Consider the following 18,968-nt stretch of genomic DNA (forward strand, 5'->3'; position numbering starts at 1 on the left):
CCATTGTCGAAGCGGATAACTCGAAGTTTAGCAAAAAACTGAGTTTTGATCATCACATGGAATGATTGGAAGATTGAGAATACCTCATCTTTATGTTTCATCAAGTACAACCATGTCATACGCATACAATCATCAACAAAAATGACGAACCAATGAACTCCCGAACTAGTGGAGACAGGAGAGGGACCCCATACGTCAGAGTGAACTGAAGTAAATGGAATAATACTTTTATTCAAACTTGGTAAATATGAACTACGATGACTTTTGGCTACAATGCAGGTAGTACATTTAAGATCAGAGATCACCATATTAGAAAAAAGATCAGGTAATACATGTTTCAGATAACCAAAATTCGGATGCCCCAATCGTTGATGCCATAACTGAATTTGTCGTTCCCTTCCACCACTTCGTACGTGAAGAACATGCCCCATGTTGATGTCATCCACGTAATATAGGACCCTCTGTTTAGTACCACGCCCAATTATCTCCTTGGTGAGAATATCTTGAAGAAGACAAAATGTAGAATAAATGAGTACAACACAGTTTAATTCTTCAGTAACTTGGCTAACGGACATTAATTTATGTGAGAGCGAGGGGACAAGTAATGTATGTGATAATTGTAGAGACGGAGATAATGACACGGTGTCGTCCCCGGTGACCGAAGAGACGACCCCATTAGCATTTGCAACACTGGTGCGTCGCGGGGGGGATCTAGTAATAAAATCTGTCTCATCAAAAGTCATATGGTCTGAGGCTCCGGAGTCAAGAAGCCAGGCATCACGATCACCCTTACCTGAAGAGGTAGCTAAACCCGAACCAACGTTACCTATATCTGAGTTGGGTCCCACATCCTGGGACTGGGCCTGTGGAATTAGAGAAAGGTGGGGTTCGGCTGACGCTACAGCCACCTTGCCCGTGCTTGCATTTGTACCCGTTCCATCATTTTTTTTCTTTGCCTGCAATTTATACCACCAGTCAGGATAGCCATTTTTTTTAAAACAATTTTCACTTGTATGATTCTGTTTTCCACAATGAGAACACTTCAAGCCATCAGGGGTAGTTCCGGAATTTCGTGACCTAGGGGTCACATTTGGTCTTCTCGGGTGAGGGCTGGAGGCCGCACCAGCATATGAAGGGGTTGGATTCAACTTCATCCCCTTGGTGGCAAGGACGGCACCGGAGGTGCTGTCGGGATCGCCGGCGCTCATGACCGCTTGCCGGAGGGCCTCTCGACGGACATGGGCGTAGGCCTGCTCGATGGAGGGGAAGGGTCGCATCTGGAGCACATCGCTCCGGATGTTGTCCAGCCGGTCATCGATCCTGTCGAGGAAGGTGTAGACGCGGTCCTCCTGGAGCAGGGCGTTGTAGTGGTGGATGTTGGCGGGGCACTCCATCGGATTCGGCCACCGGAAGTCGATCTCGCGCCAGAGACCTTGCAAATCAGTGTAGAACTTCTCAAGGGAGCCACCAGCTTGTTTCAGTCGAGCAACACGTCGTCGGAGTTCGTAGACCTGAGAGGTATCACTCCCATCGAAATATGTTGTAGCAATAGCATCCCAAACTGCTTTAGCAGTGGGAAATCGGATGAAATTTTCAAGGAGGGTCGGGTCCATAGAGTTAATCAACCATCCTTTGACGATGGCGTTATCGGTTCACCATTTTCGAAAGGATGGGTTTGTCGTCAGTGGTGGTGGATAGTCACTGTTGATAAATCCCAGTTTGTCTTTGACAGAGATATACATCTCGACAACCTGGGACCATAAGCCGTAGTTGGAATTGTCCAACCGGATACCAATAGGAGCGGTTGGACCTTCGGTGGACTGGGTTGGGGTTTGAACTTTAGATAGGGCTTCAGTCATTTGGTTGGTGAGAGTGGTAAGAATGGAGGTGGTCTGAGGTGGGGTATCACCGGAATTGGTGACAGTGTCGGCCATGGCTGAATTGTATGGGTTAGACAAGAGCGGCTAGGTTTTTTTCTAGGAGCAGGGATCGAATTCCTTGCTCTGATACCATGTCAACAATATTAGAATTGGTAGAATTTTCTATTGTGTATTTCTCATTGATTCAGTACAATTTAAATAGAAAAAAAAAAACTCTACACTCTATGTCGGCCTATACAAGTATCGAGCCTAGTATCGTGCCATAATCACAGCACAATCGGTTTTTTTCCATAACAGGGAAATATTATACTTTCTTGTTTTACATTATATTACAGCTCACGCCAACACATATGTGCATTGCTAGCTTGGGGATGGGGGGTCCAGGACCCACTCTGTATCTGGCCCCTTGATTTTATCTGGAAAGCATTGCCAACATAAATTTGTAACCATCTGTGTGTTTCTCTCTACCCACCCCTTTGTCAGACCATTGGAGGCTTTCAGGAACAGTTTGACCTCTTATGCATTAACAAGCCATACGGTTACCTATGAAAAGAAGCCTACTTCATGATCACCCTCTCACATAACTAAAGTAGTACTGATCAAAACTCCCAAGTTTCTGAGAAACAATCGAAAGATGAAGGTAAACACAAGCTAGTCCATTCTCTGTTATCCTTGGGATCGATCGAGAACAAACTTTCTCGATATTCTACACGTTAATTTGCATGTACTCTTCTTCTTGCAGTTACTAGGTTGGATGCATCGTAAGTTCCGCCAAAATAGCAGCGACCCCCTCAAGGATTTTGTCACTGGTAAGAGTACATGTGCCACCCACATCTTTCTGATAACATCTTCCAGCCGTAAGCTTCAATCACCTAAATGATACCCATCAAATTAGGCTATCCCTCACAAATTCACACAACCCATCAATAGTGCTCCTACTTTGAACGTTTCGGTAAAGGCCTAAAATCGATCTGTTTAGATCTGCTAGTTTACATACAATCATGAAGAGAAAAGAAAAACAACTCTAATGAAAAATGTGCACTACTTTGGGGAAGAAATCATGAAAACAATATAGCTAGAGCTCAGTACACGCATGCCCCCATATCTGAGATAGAGCCACAAAAGGCCCAAACAGAACCCAAAGCGAACATCATAAGTACTTCATAGAAACCAACACACAATGATTATTAGAAACAAACATCCATGTGAACAATACCACCATCAAACAAGTTCCTTCTACTTTTTTCTTTTTTCTTTTTTGTGTGTGACGGTATATATTCTTTGTTCTTGTCTTTCAGGGCAGGCATCGCTTGACGATCAACAATACCACCTAAAGCCAAACTATGGCACCAAATCCTTCAAACAAGCCCCAAAAGACCACCACCTTCGGAAGTCTTTCACTGGTCTAGAAGCAGCAATAGTAGATCAAGAAGAAGACTACGGAGAAGAAACATCTGCTGCAATATCTGAGCTCTTCCACGGCTTCCTTGCAATTGGTACCCTTGGTGCAGCAGACCAAGTCACTAGTACTGATCCCTCGACACCAACATTCGCCATCTCAGTTGAGAACATAACTGAGAAAGAAACAGAAGTGACAGAGAACGATCTGAAGCTCATCAATGACGAGTTGGAAAAGGTTCTGGGAGCTGAAGTGAAGGACGATGGTTGCAATTTTTCTTCTGGGAGAAACAGTCATGTCAGCACTGGAAGAAGTAGTCATGGCAGCACGATTACGCTTAGCGGTAAGCCAATAGAAGGCCCAGAGACAAATGGGATTAATGGAACGGCAGTCTGCCCACTCCAAGGATATCTTTTTGGGTCAGCAATTGAATTGTCAGAAACAACACCAGTGGCAAAGAAGGAACATAGGACATCTCTTGGTGAGCTTTTTCAGATGAGCAAAATGGCAGAGGAGAATTCCGGGACCAAGTGGGAGAGGGAGGAGAGGCGATCAGAGAAGGAAGCAGATAAGTCCGCCATGCACTTGATGAAAAAGTTGCTCAAGAAAAAAATGCTCCATGCTTCTTCTCGAAGCACTACAGAAGCTTCTGGTGGACCTCTTGACTCTGCTTCAGCAGAGAAAAAGCTGCATAAGGTACATTTTCTAAGCAATTTCATTGTTATCATGTTATGCCAGGATCAGTACACAGAGATCTATATTTTCAGTAAAAATTAAATCGTAAAGGTATTTTGATAGTTTGTAAAATATAACAAGAAATATTATCCTGGTTATGTGTTTTTGGTTGAATTCCTTATCCGATAATGTGTGGCTTGTAGATACTTCAAATGTTCCACAGGAAAGTTCACCCGGAAAACTCAACAGCAAGTCAAAAGTCTAACAAGCCCTACAAGACTGAAAACAAGAAGAAAATAATCAACAATGGGGATTACAACAATGGAGATCAGGTGCTCCCAGATGAAGAAATAATCTCATATCCTAAACGAGCCTTTTTGAAGGAGAGCATAAGACGCTACAAGAGCCAATCTAACCCGCCACAGTTCACACTTGGCAGCGGTGACTCGAATGGGAACAGGGAGCACTGGATCAAGACAGATGCAGAATGTAAGTACAGATACATCCTCCTCCTCCTCCAACTACATGTTTCATATCTTTGGTCCTCTTAATTTTTACAAGCGAATATCTTCCTAAACAAAATCCCAGAAACAGAAAGTGTTTCGTTTGAAAACATTGACCGTTTGAGCGGGCTGCAGGGAATAAATGTATTTTTAGAAACACATTATTTTAGAGGTCACATCAAGTACGGCTTAATTATATTTTTAAAATTCGTGTTTTCATAAACTACGTTTTAAATTAAAACGAAATCAAAGATATAAGGGTGAGGGGAAATACATGTTTTGTAATTGTAGGTATGGCATCGAGGACAGAGATTATCATTTTTATTTTTTTTCTGTGGGTTTAGTAGTCAAGTTTGGAAGCATGTTATGGGTCTTTTAATGTTTGGAAGCTAGGATGCTAATTAGTTGAAAGCTTATCTTTGACCGTTGGTGTTTGGTTCTATTGTTTATAACCTTTGGATAAACAATAATTCTATTTATTATGTTAATCATCCTAAAACTGAATAACAATTGCTCAGACAGATAATATGGAATATTAGAACTAGATTCTCTTTAAAAATAAGTTTAAGGCTACCAAAAGAAATGTTATCTTCTACACGATTTGGGGTTTATATGGGATTTTAGTTTGATTTTATTATGTTTTTTTCCGTTGTTCTTCTCTTGTTGAATTCTTTAGGTGGGTTGTTATCTTTTGCTTTTAACTTTGCTAAGGTTTTTTTTGTAATTAAATACTTCGTTGATATTGAAAGTTACTCATCCATAAAATAAAATAAAAAAAAATTAAAAAAAAAAAAAAAAAAAAAAGGGGAAACGAAATTGGTATTTTTTTCAGTTTGTGACATTTCTGCACATTCACGTACTACATGGAAAGTACTGGTGTGACTGATCAAGAAGTGCAATGATTTCAGTATATATATATATATATATATATATATATATATATATATATATATATACTTGTTCTGGCGCTTATTTGTGATCTGTAGCTATCCTGATGGAGTTGTTTGTTTGCATTGTAGATCTAGTGCTGGAGCTCTGAAAGGCAGAAGAAGCAATATTTGAGCGGGGTTCGTGACCCCTGAGCAATCAGCAGTGATATCGTCTTTGTGAGAATCTCCTGGTTTGGAGATGGTTGCTAATTAATAGCCATACAATATGTGATAATGAGCTTGGGTTGAAGTTGAACAAATAAAAATAAAAGAGGCACTCCTCTTGTATCCCTGCACTGGTCAATGACTCAATGTTAAATGTAAGGTATATGTGTTTTTACTTTATAGTACGTAACCATAATTCCGCCATTATGGCATTATCGCTGCATATTTCATATGGTTATTAGAAACACCTCATTTATACATGAATTGGAGCTCCATTTTTATTTTTTATATAATTTATTTATGGCTCAGTTTGTTTCGAAATAAGATAGTAAGGTATATGTGTTTTTACTTTATAGTACGTAACCATAATTCCGCCATTATGGCATTATCGCTTCATATTTCATATGGTTATTAGAAACACCTCATTTATACATGAATTGGAGCTCCATTTTTATTTTTTTATTTTTTATATAATTTATTTATGGCTCAGTTTGTTTCGGAATAAGATAATTTTTAAAAAATATTTTTCAGTATTTGGTGCTACAGAAAATAATAGTCAACAGAAAACATTTTCTGTTCAATCAAAAAACGATTTCTAGTTTTCAAATTTTAAATCATTTTTTGAGTTTAAGCTTCCCATTTTTAAATTGCCGCACCACTACTCGAACACCGTTAGGACCATGCCTGCATACCGCTAGAACTCAAATTCTTAAGTTTTTTTTTTCTCTATAGGTTAATATGATTAAAAAAAAAATTATAATTTTTTGTACACACCAAACTTCAAAAAATCTTTCAACAAAAATATTTTCTTGAAAACGTTAGATCACTTATATCTAGCTAGCTACTTTAACAATAAATTTGGTAGGCTACTACAGTCTTTAGAAACAAATATAACCCCTCATAGAATCCAAACATCTTCTCACATAACGTACACCCTATGTTGAGAAAATTTGTTAGTCTATTCGGATTGTCTCGTACTCCTAATTTCTTTTCTATTCTAACTACCTATACCTAGATCGGTGGAGTTTGATTGTTGTACTATTTGTATTAGTAACGTGTGCGATTTTGCGTGACAGAATTATTTTTTTTTTGAATTGGCGTAATGAAATTAAGTTGTTATGAATGCCAAATAGTACGTGGCTTCTTTGATTTAAATGATAGAATGATAACTTACCAAAAAAAAAAAAAATGATAGATTGATGATCCTTTTTTATAAACAGCAACTTATAATACGTTGAATCCTTTACGGTTCTACGATCTACTTTTATAATAATGAGAGAAAAAAAATTTGATGGACAAAATTATTCATTAATTCAATCTATTAAATTAATATATAGCTTTTAAATATGTGATTTTTACATACATTTTTAATAGGTTAACAAATTAAGCATGTGACTAGCTCTCTCACATGCATTATTAAAAATATATATGAAAATCACGTATTTTATGTACATATAGCAATTTAATCAACCAAGTTAAAAAAATTCCTTGAGCCAAATTTGAAGAAATTATTCATCTTAATTTATTTGTTTTAATCGAAATATTTTGCAACTACCCCTTTTATATTGAATATAATAATTAAAGAGATGGCTTTCGTCATCTTGAATTGATTTTACCGGTGGACGTTGCATTGGCCTGGTATTATATTTACATACGGTATAGGTGGTTAAAATAGAAGGAATTAGGAGTACAAGACAATTAGGCTAGACTAACAGAATTTCTCAACATAGGGTATACATTATGTGAGAGGATGAGAGGATGTTCAGGTTCATGAGCGGCTAAAACCCGGGTATTGATATAACCATATCCAAGCACAATGATTTGATTGTATCTTAATTTAGAGAAATTAATAAAATAATAAAAAAATAAAAAAAACATTTGTAATTTTTTAGCTAAAATGGAGAATTTCTTGAGGTACTAGAGCTTTAGTTGAACAGTTTTCACACTATGCAAGTATGCAGTGCGGAAACAATACCGGATTCCGGCAAACTGATGAAAACATAGCGGATGGTTTAAATCGTTAACCAAAATTACCGGATTCTGCGCACACGTACCTCGAACTGAAATTCAAAGAAAGAATACGAAATAGTGAAAGTTTAAATATCATTATTTTTGTGGTAGTTTGGCCAAAGAATTCTTGGGGAAACCAAGGTGTAGGGAATGCCACTAGCATGTAGTGTCCATGTAATTAACCAACAATTCCTGGACCATGACTCTATCTGGCATTCTGCCCGCAGCACCATATATGGGAGCTAGCCCTCCATTTATTGGACCTGGATTTTCTTTTACCTGAAAGGTAACATGAAATTAAAAATTATAGTGAATACAGATTGGTGGTGGGTGACACGAAACACAGAATGGATACCGCCCACCATCTCTCCCTGAGATCAACGCTTACTCAAAAATGGGCTCTGATCAAATGGCAAGAGAAAATTGAATTTTTTCAGGTAAGAAGAACTTACAGTCTTCACAGATTGCATCAAATCCCCGAGGAACTCCTCAACTATTGGTACATGCTGAAGAGTCACGCAGATATGAATGCTGATTCAAGCCAGAGTGATAAAGATTTCAGTCTTTAGAAACAAATCTAACTCCAAGCTTATGACATGCATCTACGCTATGCCTCAGTTTCATTATTTTCCCGTCTTAAAAGAGTAAAAATAAAAACGAACCCGTTGGGCCTTTGTAGTGCATTCAAATGCCAGCCTTTGGATGACATGACATCATTGACTTCAAATATATCTACAACATTAGATCCGAATGCAACAATTGTCATGTCTGGCCTTCCAATAATAAACAACTCGGGAATTTCCTCTATCCTGTACATAAAGAGGCTGTTACTTTCAGAATTGAGATAACTTCCTCCTCCAAAACCAGGGAGGAAAAAACAGAAGGTTAAGTCGTGAAGACAACAGATACCCTTTCTGTATTCGCTTTGATACTTCCATGATCTTTTTTGTGTTCTCCAAGTACCCTAAAGAATGTTGGAACAATAATCAGCCCACGAGCTAAGCATTTAACATAATGTCCGGTTAGCAGTATTAAAAAGCATACATCTCATAGTTTCAGGTGTTGCACAGTAATACGGATTATTCTCTCACCTTCTTCCCCCAAAGACAGCATTGCTGCCCAAGCCCCAGCAATCAAACTCCCAGGCCTGCTCCCCGCAATTGTTGGAGACACATACAGCCCTCCTGACCACTCAGTAACTGCAACATGGATAAAATAAAAAAGGAGAGATAATACACCATAAGCGCAAAATTCAGAACTAAATAAATCAATAAGGGCAGTTGTACTGGAATGCATAAATTAATTCCAACAACCAATAACATGTTTCCCTCCAGCACTATGCACTCTTTGAAAGAAACATCAACGATGCTAAGGCCTGTTAAGTTCTCCACAATGCCTCTTGCTTCTGAAATGCACAAGGCCCTCATTCTTTATTTTTCTTTTCTTTTTTGAAACAAAATGGCCCTCAATAGGTTATTAAATTTGCATGTTATACTTGTATAATCATGCAAGAGTAAAGGAAAAAAATGCTTTTAGAATGCATGAATGATGGAGATACCAATAAACTTTGTGGTTTGCCATATTCACAAATTGTTTCCATATTATCATGCAAGCCAAAAGCATTCGTCCAGTGTGATGTTGATCTAATCACTACATGGCTGTGAGTCCTATTTCAACACAGATTGGCCCAAAGTCTTCCAAAGAGAAAAACAGGAAAAAAGAAAGGAAAAATAAAATAAAATACTAAGTGAAGACTTGAGTTTAAAGACTTATATTGTTTCTTGAATAAAGGAGTGTATACTAACCAGCAACAAATTGATGCTGTTGGAAAATAGGAAGTCACAAAAGCCAGCAACCCACCAACCAAGATGCCATGAAAGAAAAGTATATTAGAAAGATCTTAAACCGAGCAGGAAAAAAAGATTGACAGTACTCTTTCGAAATACAGAAAACTTACCTTCGAAATGTCACAAAATAATCTAGTAAGATTACTTTTAAATGTGTCATTTACATATACATTCTAGGAAACTAGATATAAATACAATTAAGTACAATTTGGAATGTTAAACTGAAAAAATGAGTGACAAACTCTATGTCTGCTTCCTGTTCCAGATGCAAACTATCATTAACTAAACAATTGATCAAAACCAACAGGTTACCTTTCTTATGTCATGATTTCTGTACAGAACTACACTTGTTCCTTTGGGAGCCAAGCCATATTTGTGCACATCCACCGATATTGAGGTCACTCCTTTAACAGAAAAATCATAAGGTGGAATTGCATACCTGAAATTTAGAGTTAAAAATGTGAACCAATTCCAGTCTGAAGAAACCCAACAATTACCAGACAAGCATAGCCAGGCATTTTGAGAATATTAAACACGATCTTTTTAAAATCTCATCCTCAGTGGAATATGTATAAAAAAAAAAACAAAAATACACAGCACATCTTTGTGAGTAAAAAATTTGTGTGCATACAAGAGAGAGATAGAGAGTTCATATTGCAGCATTATATGCACAATAATTGCCCATAATATCAGTGGTATGTACATGTCAACCTGGACAGCTCAATTGATGAACATTGTTTACTAGCAGGTACGCCATAGTTGAGTGGTCAATGTGATGATATAATAAGTGGCAGCATAACAAGCAACCAAATAGATACTTCACTAATTAAAAAGAAAAAAGAAAAAGCGGTCATACCCAAGTTTACGAGCGAAAGGTAATACAAAGCCACCAAGACAAAGGTCTACATGAAGACAAATTCGGAGGCTAGTAGCTAGTTCACCAAGCTCCTATTAAAGAAATTGCCAAAATTAGTTTAATTATAGAAATTACAAATTCAAAGAGACAATAAATTTACATGAACGAGTTAAGGTCGCTTGCCTTTCTCACCATTACCCCATAAAGAAAGTTACAATACCTCAATAGGGTCAATGACGCCATGAGGATACCCAGGTGCAGATCCAACAATCTGCAGGATACAAAATCTAAGTCAGTTTCAAGTAGTAAATGAAAATATTTTAAGTTCGAATAAGCAGCCTCAACCGCACAAGAGGGTAAACCAAGAAATTGTTTGGTTGTAGTGTGTGTGTGTGTGTGTGTGTGTGGGGGGGGGGGGGGGGGGGGGGGGTGGAGTTCGTTTTGATTAAAATGTGCTATCAAAGATTCATGAAGAAATGAAGTGAAATCAAAGACTAGTCTGCAAATGTAATACCAAAATGGTGTTTCTGTTAATACGTCGTCTAATCGCTTTGACATCTGCTTGAAATTCTTTATTTACAGGGACACGCCACAGCTTGATATTAAAATATTGTGCAGCCTTGTCATATGCTGAGTGTGCAGATTCAGGTATTATCCTGAGCTCAGTAAGAAATCACACATAAATAACTTCCAGATCAATAATAAAGTAGCAAATACCAAAGAATTGAAATGATGGGAATCAACATACATTTCAGGTTTTGTAATTCCGTTCTTGGTTTTCATGTAGTCGCGTGATGATTTCACAGCTAATAATATGCTTTCAGTTCCACCTGATGTCATATTTCCACATATTTGTCCTCCTGAACCCTTTTCTTTACTGCCGAGTAGTGCAGCTGTCATCGCAACCACCTCTGCTTCAAACTGCCCTACGCTCTGAAATACATCCATATGCAATGGGTTGGTGTGTGCAAACCTGACAAGCAATTCAAACCAAGTTATGATGAGAGATAAAAGATGTCTACGCAAAAAATGGTGGGAAGGAACAGATATTATGAGGATAATCAATGCAAAGCATATGGAATCCTACCTGTGACTCTGTGAGGAAAAGAAGAGAACCATTAACACCCTTTATTGGGAAACGTAACCAGGATGGAGTCAACATAAATGGCAGTCCTGACTAAATTAAAATATTTGAAAAATCAATTTTATTCTTACATCCAAACTGCTTAAATTTTTCATTTATACAAACAAAAAAGAAAATGAGTATTTTGCAGCAAAAAACAGAGTCCTTTCTGGTTAAATTCCACAACATTTTGTAATGGTTTAGAAAATCAAGAATCGGCTTGTCCAAACACTAAAGAAAACCTGTAAGAGCAATAAAAGCAGCTTCCTTAAAACTCATTATCTACACTAAATGTAGGGAAAACTCTTAAAAGAACCATTGAAACAAATTTCCTTGTTGTTCCCTAAACTAAGGAAGCACCAAGTGAACCAAAAGTTGTACCTTAAATCTAGGGAAGCAAAAGTGGTTCCTTTAATATAAAAAACTCTATTTCCTCTATCATTTATTTGAAACAATATTTAAATGGTTTCTCTTTCTTCTCTCATTTTTTGATAAGTAAAATGTATTGAAAATGCACAAAGGGGCGCAACCCAAAGTACACAGGATGTATACAAGGAACCCCTAATGTAAAGAACATAGAGAACATCTATCTAAGAAATCAAAATAGGAACATTCATGCATTAACTTAATTGTATCTCTCCACATAAACAACATTTGAAGCATCTTTCTTTTCAAATTCGACAAACCAGTCTCACAATCTTCAAAACAGCGTGCATTCCGTTCCCTCCAAACGCACCACATCAAATACAACGGAGCCATGCGCCAAATCTGTATCGAAGTCCAATTACCCTTCTGGCCCCTCCAACTCCCCAACATGTCTTTCACCGACCCCGGCATTACCCACTCCACCCCAAACAATTGCAGAAGCGCCCTCCACAATTCTGTAGCCACCATACAATGCAGAAACAAATGATCAATGGATTCTCCAGCGGTCTTACACATAGAGCACCAATCCATCACGATAATGTTTCTCTTTCGAAGGTTATCCAAAGTTAAAGATTTCCCTAAAGTTGCCGTCCAAACAAAGAAGGCCACTCTCGAGGGAACATTAACTTTCCAAATACTTTTCCACAGAAAAGAAGACTGAGTAGGACTAGACAACAACTTATAGTAGGACTTTACCTCAAAAGATTTCTTTCGCGCTGGCACCCAACACAACTTATCCTCTCCCTCGCTGCTAACTTTGAGGGTGTACAACATCCCAAAAAACCTACTAACCGCTTCGACCTCCCAATCATGAACTGAACGAGAAAACATAATATTCCATACGATGGTGCCATTTTGTCTCTGCATAATTTCCTCCACCCAAGCATCCTTTCTTCTAGCAATAAGGAACAAATCTGGAAAGAGGATCTTCAAAGGAATTTCCCCACACCATACATCATGCCAAAACAGAACTTTCGAACCATTCCCGATCTCATATCTCACATGCGCAGCAAAAGCATCCCATCCCCTCCTAATACTTTTCCACACGCCAAACCCATAAGAACCCCCAACCTCCTTAGAACACCAACCACCCCTCAAACTACCATATTTGACATCCACCACCTTTCTCCAAAAAGCATCTCTCTCCATAGCATATCTCCATAACCATTTACCCATCAAGGCTTTGTTGAACATAACCAAATTTCTCACTCCTAGCCCCCCCGAAGCTTTAGAAGAACAAATCGTACGCCAATTAACCAAATGAAATTTAAATTCATCTCCAACACCACCCCAAAGGAAATCTCTCTGAAGTTTCTCCAAACGATTTGCCACTCCCACAGGAATAGGGAAAAGAGAAAGAAAGTACGTAGGTAAGCTTGAGAGAGTGCTATTGATCAAGGTTAACCTCCCCCCTTTAGATAAGCACACCTTCTTCCACCCTGCTAGTCTAGCTTCCATCTTCTCAATAACATTATTCCACATATTAGAATCTTTATATTTAGCACCCAACGGAAGGCCCAAATACTTTATCGGAAGCGAGGCCACACCACACCCAAGGATATTAATTTAAATGGTATATGGAAATAATAAGGGAAGTTATAGTGCAGTTTATTTGAATAGAAAAGCAAAAAATAGTTTGGTTCCCTACATTTAAGGGAAATCTAAAAGAAACTGCTGCTAGAAATCTAATGCCCTTGTGCAGTGTGTGCTTAGCCAGCACACATACTGAAGGTATAAAAACAGTACATGCAAACTATAGCGCCGGACATTTGTTATTTGTACCATGCTTGACATTTGAGTTGAAATGGTATAGGTTAGTCTCAAGAAGACACTGGCATCGTTTTTACATTTGTTGTATCTTTGGACGGAGGCTTTGTTGTCACCCGTGTCTATTAGCTTTTCTGTTTTTCTTGTTCGTTTTTCTTTGCCTTCTTAGGCGTTTCCTTGTGTATACTTCCAGTGTACTTAGAAGGGCGCCTTACGCTTGTTTTCTTTATATAAAATTTCATTTACTTATCAAAAAAAAAAGAAGACACTGGCATAACTAACAGCTGAGAAGTCACTCAGTTGTAAACTTTGTAATAAGTTAAAGTAACAAGTTTGAGTTATCACACCCAGTGCAGCCTCTCTAAATTTAAGTCATCCACCCTTGTTTGAAATTATGTATAGTATTAACATTATTATCTTCTCTAGGATAGTTTGCAAATTATAAGGACTTTGCTTGTTCCTTGTTTATCAGGGTCACCATAAGTTGTAGCACATTTTAGGGAGGATGCATTTGAAACCGAACATATATGTTTACTTCTGTGCTCACCCTCTCACTTAGATTAAAAGAGAGAGAGAGATAAAAGAGTCTTCAAAGAATTGTAAATTACAGATCACATATGTGCAGTATCTTACTAACATTGAACATGCCTCATTAATCAGAGAAAAATGCCCTTCAGATTCAGTTCCTCCAATGTAGCTGCAAAAGAACCCATAACTTATGAAACACAAGACCAGCAGAAAATAGATTTTAACATAGAATATTTTTACGAAAAAGAACAACTACATAGAAACCCATCCCAATGGTTATTAACATACACTGTACCAGAGCATTTGCCTTGCCAAACGGCGTCGTTTCTTTTCTCATTCTCCAGTTTCTCTATGACTCCAACTCCTAACCCCGCCCTCGGCAACTCAGTCCTCCAACCTTCTCGCTTAGATTTACCACCAGAATGCAACTTATCCACAACCTGCTCGATCAACCAACCATATCCACAAAATAAATGCGATTGTTTAAACTTGTATATTCCAAAAAAAAAAAAAAACAACAACAACAACACTGCAGAAAGCTACACATATGCATTTAAAATGCCTCTACATTGATGGTAATCAAAAGGGAGGAAAAAAAAAAAAAAAAGACAGACAGACGGTCAATTCCGCTCCACTCCTCCAAGCCCTACTACTAATACTTGAGAAGTTAGAAAATAGCTACACATCAATAACACCTAAACAAACAGAATTGAATGCTCATCTTGCGAAATTCTCGTATCTCATAGTCCCACATCAAATGTTAGGTCTCATTTCATTCATTGCAGTATAACAGTTTGTCTAATTTTCGTTTCAGAAACAAATAAAGACCATAAATCCAAAATACGCCCATTGACCAAAATTTGAATTCATAAATGTACAAATAAACAAGTCAACAAATGACTTAATTGATGAAAATTCTAATCATCCAAATAAATAATTCTCCTCTGCTTTAAGAGAGAGAAGCTCTCAACGTTTTTGGGAAACCCCTCCCCCGTGAGGCTCCTATCCGCCTTGTGGTGTTTCTGGGAGAGGAGCGATGAGTTCTACTTACTCCCTCCACCTGCACTGCCTCCTGCACAGCTCCTCTCCACCCAATCCAGCCGCCTTGCCTCACCATCGTCCATTCTCCGCTGGCAGTGAGCCCCATGCGCCATCCAGGGAAAGTGGTTTTCCAACTAAGATCTAGTTTCCTCCACTTCAGCCTCCTCAGGCGCACAACATCATCTTCCCCAACCTTTCTGCTTTCCTCCCCTGTATGTCGTGTCTCGGTGGACCTCCCACACCCCGCCATGTGGCCTCCATGCGTCCGATAGCGTCCTCCGTGCGCCTTTCACCTGCTGCTACATCTTTCGGTGGTGGTGTTGTTGGATTTTCTATTGTATTTATGTGTTTGTTTTTGTTGTTTTTGGGTTTTAGTTTCCCTGTTCCTTTTTGGTGTTTTCCAGTAGCAGAGGCTTTTACATCCGGAGTCTGTTACTTCTTGATGACAATCCTGTTCTAATTTCAACAGTGCCACCCCATCCTCAACTGCCTCCCAGTGGTTGTTATTGTTACCAAGCAGAGGTTTTTGTGGGATTGAAGGGTATTTCGAAGGTCATGCCTCTGTCCGCGTCCCTTGTGATGGGAGTTTAGGTAGGGTTGAAAGGTCTCAGGACAATCATACCCGTGCCCGTGCTCTCTGTTTCGGTACTTAGAGCATCCCTAGTGAGCTCTCCAAATTTTAGCTAAAAAATTTATTTTAATTGTTTAAATTACTACTTTTAACAAACTTCCTACGTCAAATTCTCTAAATATTCATCTATTTCAACTAATATTAATTTTTTATTGGTTTTAAGCAACCACTCCTAACAAATGAGAAGAGAGGAAAAGTGAAAAATGAAGTGAAATGAGAAAGAAATGATTAAATATTCAATAGCTCATGAAATTTGTGAGCCAAATTTGGAGTGAAAGAGCCAAAACAGAGACATTATAGAGTTTGTTGAAGTTGACTTTTTTGAGATTTTCACCAAATTGTAGTGAAAATTTTGAAATGGAAAACTCACTAGAGATGCTCTATTACTGCTTTATAAGGCCTATTTCTTAGCTTTTAACCAAAATATAAAGGATCAGGTCGTTTATGGTCCTTTGAGATCATTTATCAACCCATTTCCCTTTCTTTCTTTTTTTCAGATTTGGCAATATCTCTTTCATTTGGATTTGTTGTGGGGAACCAACCCCTCTTGGATTTTAGTTTGACTGTAACCCTTCTCTTTGTTATGTAATGTATTTTAAAAATAAATAAATAAATCTCTGACCTTCTGTTTCTCGGCATCGATGTAATTCTGGACACCAGGAACCAACCTGTTAATGTATTCTATTTGTATCAATAAATATATAAATCAAAATCAACAGCGTCTCTATTATTAGATCGGCTTTCTGTTGAAGTATTTCGTAATACTTAAAAACAAATTTTGCGAGAATTCGATAGCAAATGAAGAAAGCGAAATTACTTGATGAGGCTCATAAAGAACCCTAGGAAGGTTGCTTTGAGTCCCCGTTCGTGAACGACACTGAGAAACAACTGAAGCGTCCGAGCGACGAGGAGAGCGAGGAGAGGAGCGAGAAGCAGAGCCAGAGGCTCGTACCCCGATAAGAACGAGTTCGCCGAACCTCTGAAATGAATCAGGAACGACTTCACGGAAGAATCCATTGCCGGTGCTGAAACCGTGAAGGATATCCCAAAGATGAAAGCAACGCTAAAAACAATGGAGAGAGAGCGAAATCTATAGGGCCTTGCTTTTAATCATCGCGTGGAAGTTATGCGTTGGATTTTGGCGGGGGGCTGCGTTGCGTACTGATCTTCTCATTCTTCTGACCAGTTGAGGGGATGCATTTGCAGGTGTGAACGAGCATCTTCTAAATTATTCGACGAGGGCAGTTACACGTGTTCATCTATTGTGAATCTCTTCTGGTAAATTCATTATCAAAATCTATAGGACCTAAAATCCAGATGAGTTTTTTTTTTTTTTTTTTTTTTTTAGATTCAAAGATCCCTTTCGATATATAGAAAAATACCGCATGGTCAAATGTCCAAAGTTACAAAAATTTCTTAATAAATCAAGTCAGAGGCATTAAGGTGAGAGTTTCCTCCACCGGGCAAAGTCAAACTCATAAAAGACCACAACTACTAAAAATAACCTAGACAACAGAATAATGCATCTACGGTGCATGAACCATTACTAAATCTAGGAAATAGCACATATTCTGAACTATAAAATAACTTTAACATACCAGGTTCTGATCTTAAAACACAGAGCAGCTGTTAAAAACAACCAACACAAAAAACAACTAAAAATACACGGCCGGACCAAAACTCCCATATCCCCTTGTTACTTGACGGTTGGATGCACAATCTGAGACACAAACTACACGCACAACCGAACAGTTCCTTGAAGATCGCCCATAAAGCCGCACCCGATAAAAACGCCTGAAACACCGGTATAGATCCGGAATTTGTGATCTAACTGCTTTGTCATTACTGCGAGAAAGCTGAAGAAAAAACCACCCAAACCATCGATCCCCTTAAGCCCTAAACTGCCCCTCCAGTGGAAATCCCAGTCTCCGCTGTTGCAGCAATCAGCCACGAAATACATTTGAACGAAGTTGTCTCCGTCGAAGCCATTCAAACCAGCAACGGTGAATCGAAAACTCCTATTGAAAATCAACACTGTCAAGCAGGAATAACCATGGAAGAAACCCAAATCTTGGACTTGAGCGAAAACGTCTCCTATGTGCCATCCAAAACAACAACAACGTATCACAAATTCCTGTTCGAAATCAAACATTGGCGCCACAAATCAAACCAAAACAGCCATGGACGAAGCCCAAATCAGGGAAGTGGGAGAAAGTCCACCGCCTGTACACCCCATCTCCATCCTGGAACAGAACGAGATAACACAACCACTTCACCTCTTCAGATGCCAACGAAACTCAAAGAAAGAATGAACTTTATTTATAAACAAAACCTACCACAAAACTATTGGGGAAGGCTCCCCTCCTCCATTATCATGTGCAGAGGTCGCTACCCAGAGGAAGAATCGCTAGAGCACAACTCAAGGAAAAATATAAGTTGAGTTATGTTATATGTCATTTTTCATCTCGTATTTCAATTATCTTTTTTTTTTAATGTATCATTAAATTTAAGGATAATTGCACCGTTGGTCCCTGTGGTATGCTATAATTATTTTTCACTCCCTATGGTTCAAAAAGTGCATGAGAGGTCCTTGTGGTATGCAATAATTATAAATCGATCTCTGGCGTCAAATTCTGTTAAAATTTTTAACAGATTCCGTCAAATGCCACGTCAGCAACACGTGTCGCCAATAAGATGGCGACACGTGTCCATCTTAATAAAAAAAATAAAAATTTATTAAAAAATAAATAAAAATACTTTTCTTTTTTTTTTTTTAAAAAAAAAAAAAAAAAAAAAAGCTGAAAGGGTGGTTGGGCCACCCCTTTGAGGGTGGCCTGGCCGCCGGGGGTGGCGCGCAGCCACCCCCTGTGGCCTAGGGGTGGCCGCGTGCCACCCCCTGCGGCCACCCCAGTGGCTGGGGGTGGCCCAGCCACCCTTTCAGCTTTTTTTTTTTAAAAAAAAAAAATTATTTTAAAAAAATAAATAAGTATTTTTATTTATTTTTTAATAAATTTATATTTTTTTATTAAGATGGACATGTGTCGCCATCTTATTGGCGACACGTGTCTCTGACGTGCTATTTGACGGAATCTGTTAAAAGTTTTAACAGAATTTGACGCCAGGGATCGATTTGTAATTATTGCATATCACAAGGACCTCTCATGCACTTTTTAAACCATAGGGAGTGA

General features: G+C 38.4%; 2 protein-coding genes across 3 annotated transcripts; one reads left to right on the top strand and one right to left on the bottom strand.

Annotated features, from left to right (window-relative positions):
* Positions 1-2,465: 2,465 nt before the first annotated feature.
* LOC133858813 (protein LAZY 1-like) lies at positions 2,466-5,815 on the top strand. Its single transcript, XM_062294273.1, has 5 exons — positions 2,466-2,520; positions 2,623-2,689; positions 3,179-3,975; positions 4,158-4,443; positions 5,477-5,815. The coding sequence occupies exons 1-5, from the start codon at positions 2,515-2,517 to the stop codon at positions 5,494-5,496; spliced, it is 1,176 nt and encodes a 391-aa protein (XP_062150257.1). The 5' UTR covers positions 2,466-2,514; the 3' UTR covers positions 5,497-5,815.
* Positions 5,816-7,637: 1,822 nt separating this feature from the next.
* LOC133864306 (sphingosine-1-phosphate lyase) lies at positions 7,638-16,993 on the bottom strand. Of its 2 annotated transcripts, XM_062300595.1 has the most exons (15): positions 16,598-16,993; positions 16,403-16,448; positions 14,397-14,548; positions 14,218-14,277; positions 11,013-11,237; positions 10,779-10,920; positions 10,485-10,535; positions 10,265-10,356; positions 9,721-9,847; positions 9,367-9,382; positions 8,653-8,760; positions 8,471-8,525; positions 8,224-8,370; positions 8,014-8,092; positions 7,638-7,840 (listed from the first exon to the last, which is right to left on the bottom strand). In XM_062300595.1, exons 1-15 carry the CDS (start codon positions 16,795-16,797, stop codon positions 7,718-7,720), a joined length of 1,623 nt encoding a protein of 540 aa, XP_062156579.1. In that variant the 5' UTR covers positions 16,798-16,993; the 3' UTR covers positions 7,638-7,717. The 2 variants fall into 2 exon arrangements, with proteins under 2 accessions (XP_062156579.1, XP_062156586.1); XM_062300602.1 differs by lacking the exons at positions 16,403-16,448; positions 16,598-16,993 and having other exon boundaries at positions 14,404-14,544.
* Positions 16,994-18,968: the final 1,975 nt, after the last annotated feature.

Source organism: Alnus glutinosa, chromosome 1, assembly GCF_958979055.1.
Source record: "Alnus glutinosa chromosome 1, dhAlnGlut1.1, whole genome shotgun sequence".
In the NCBI taxonomy this organism is placed as follows: Eukaryota; Viridiplantae; Streptophyta; class Magnoliopsida; order Fagales; family Betulaceae; genus Alnus; species Alnus glutinosa.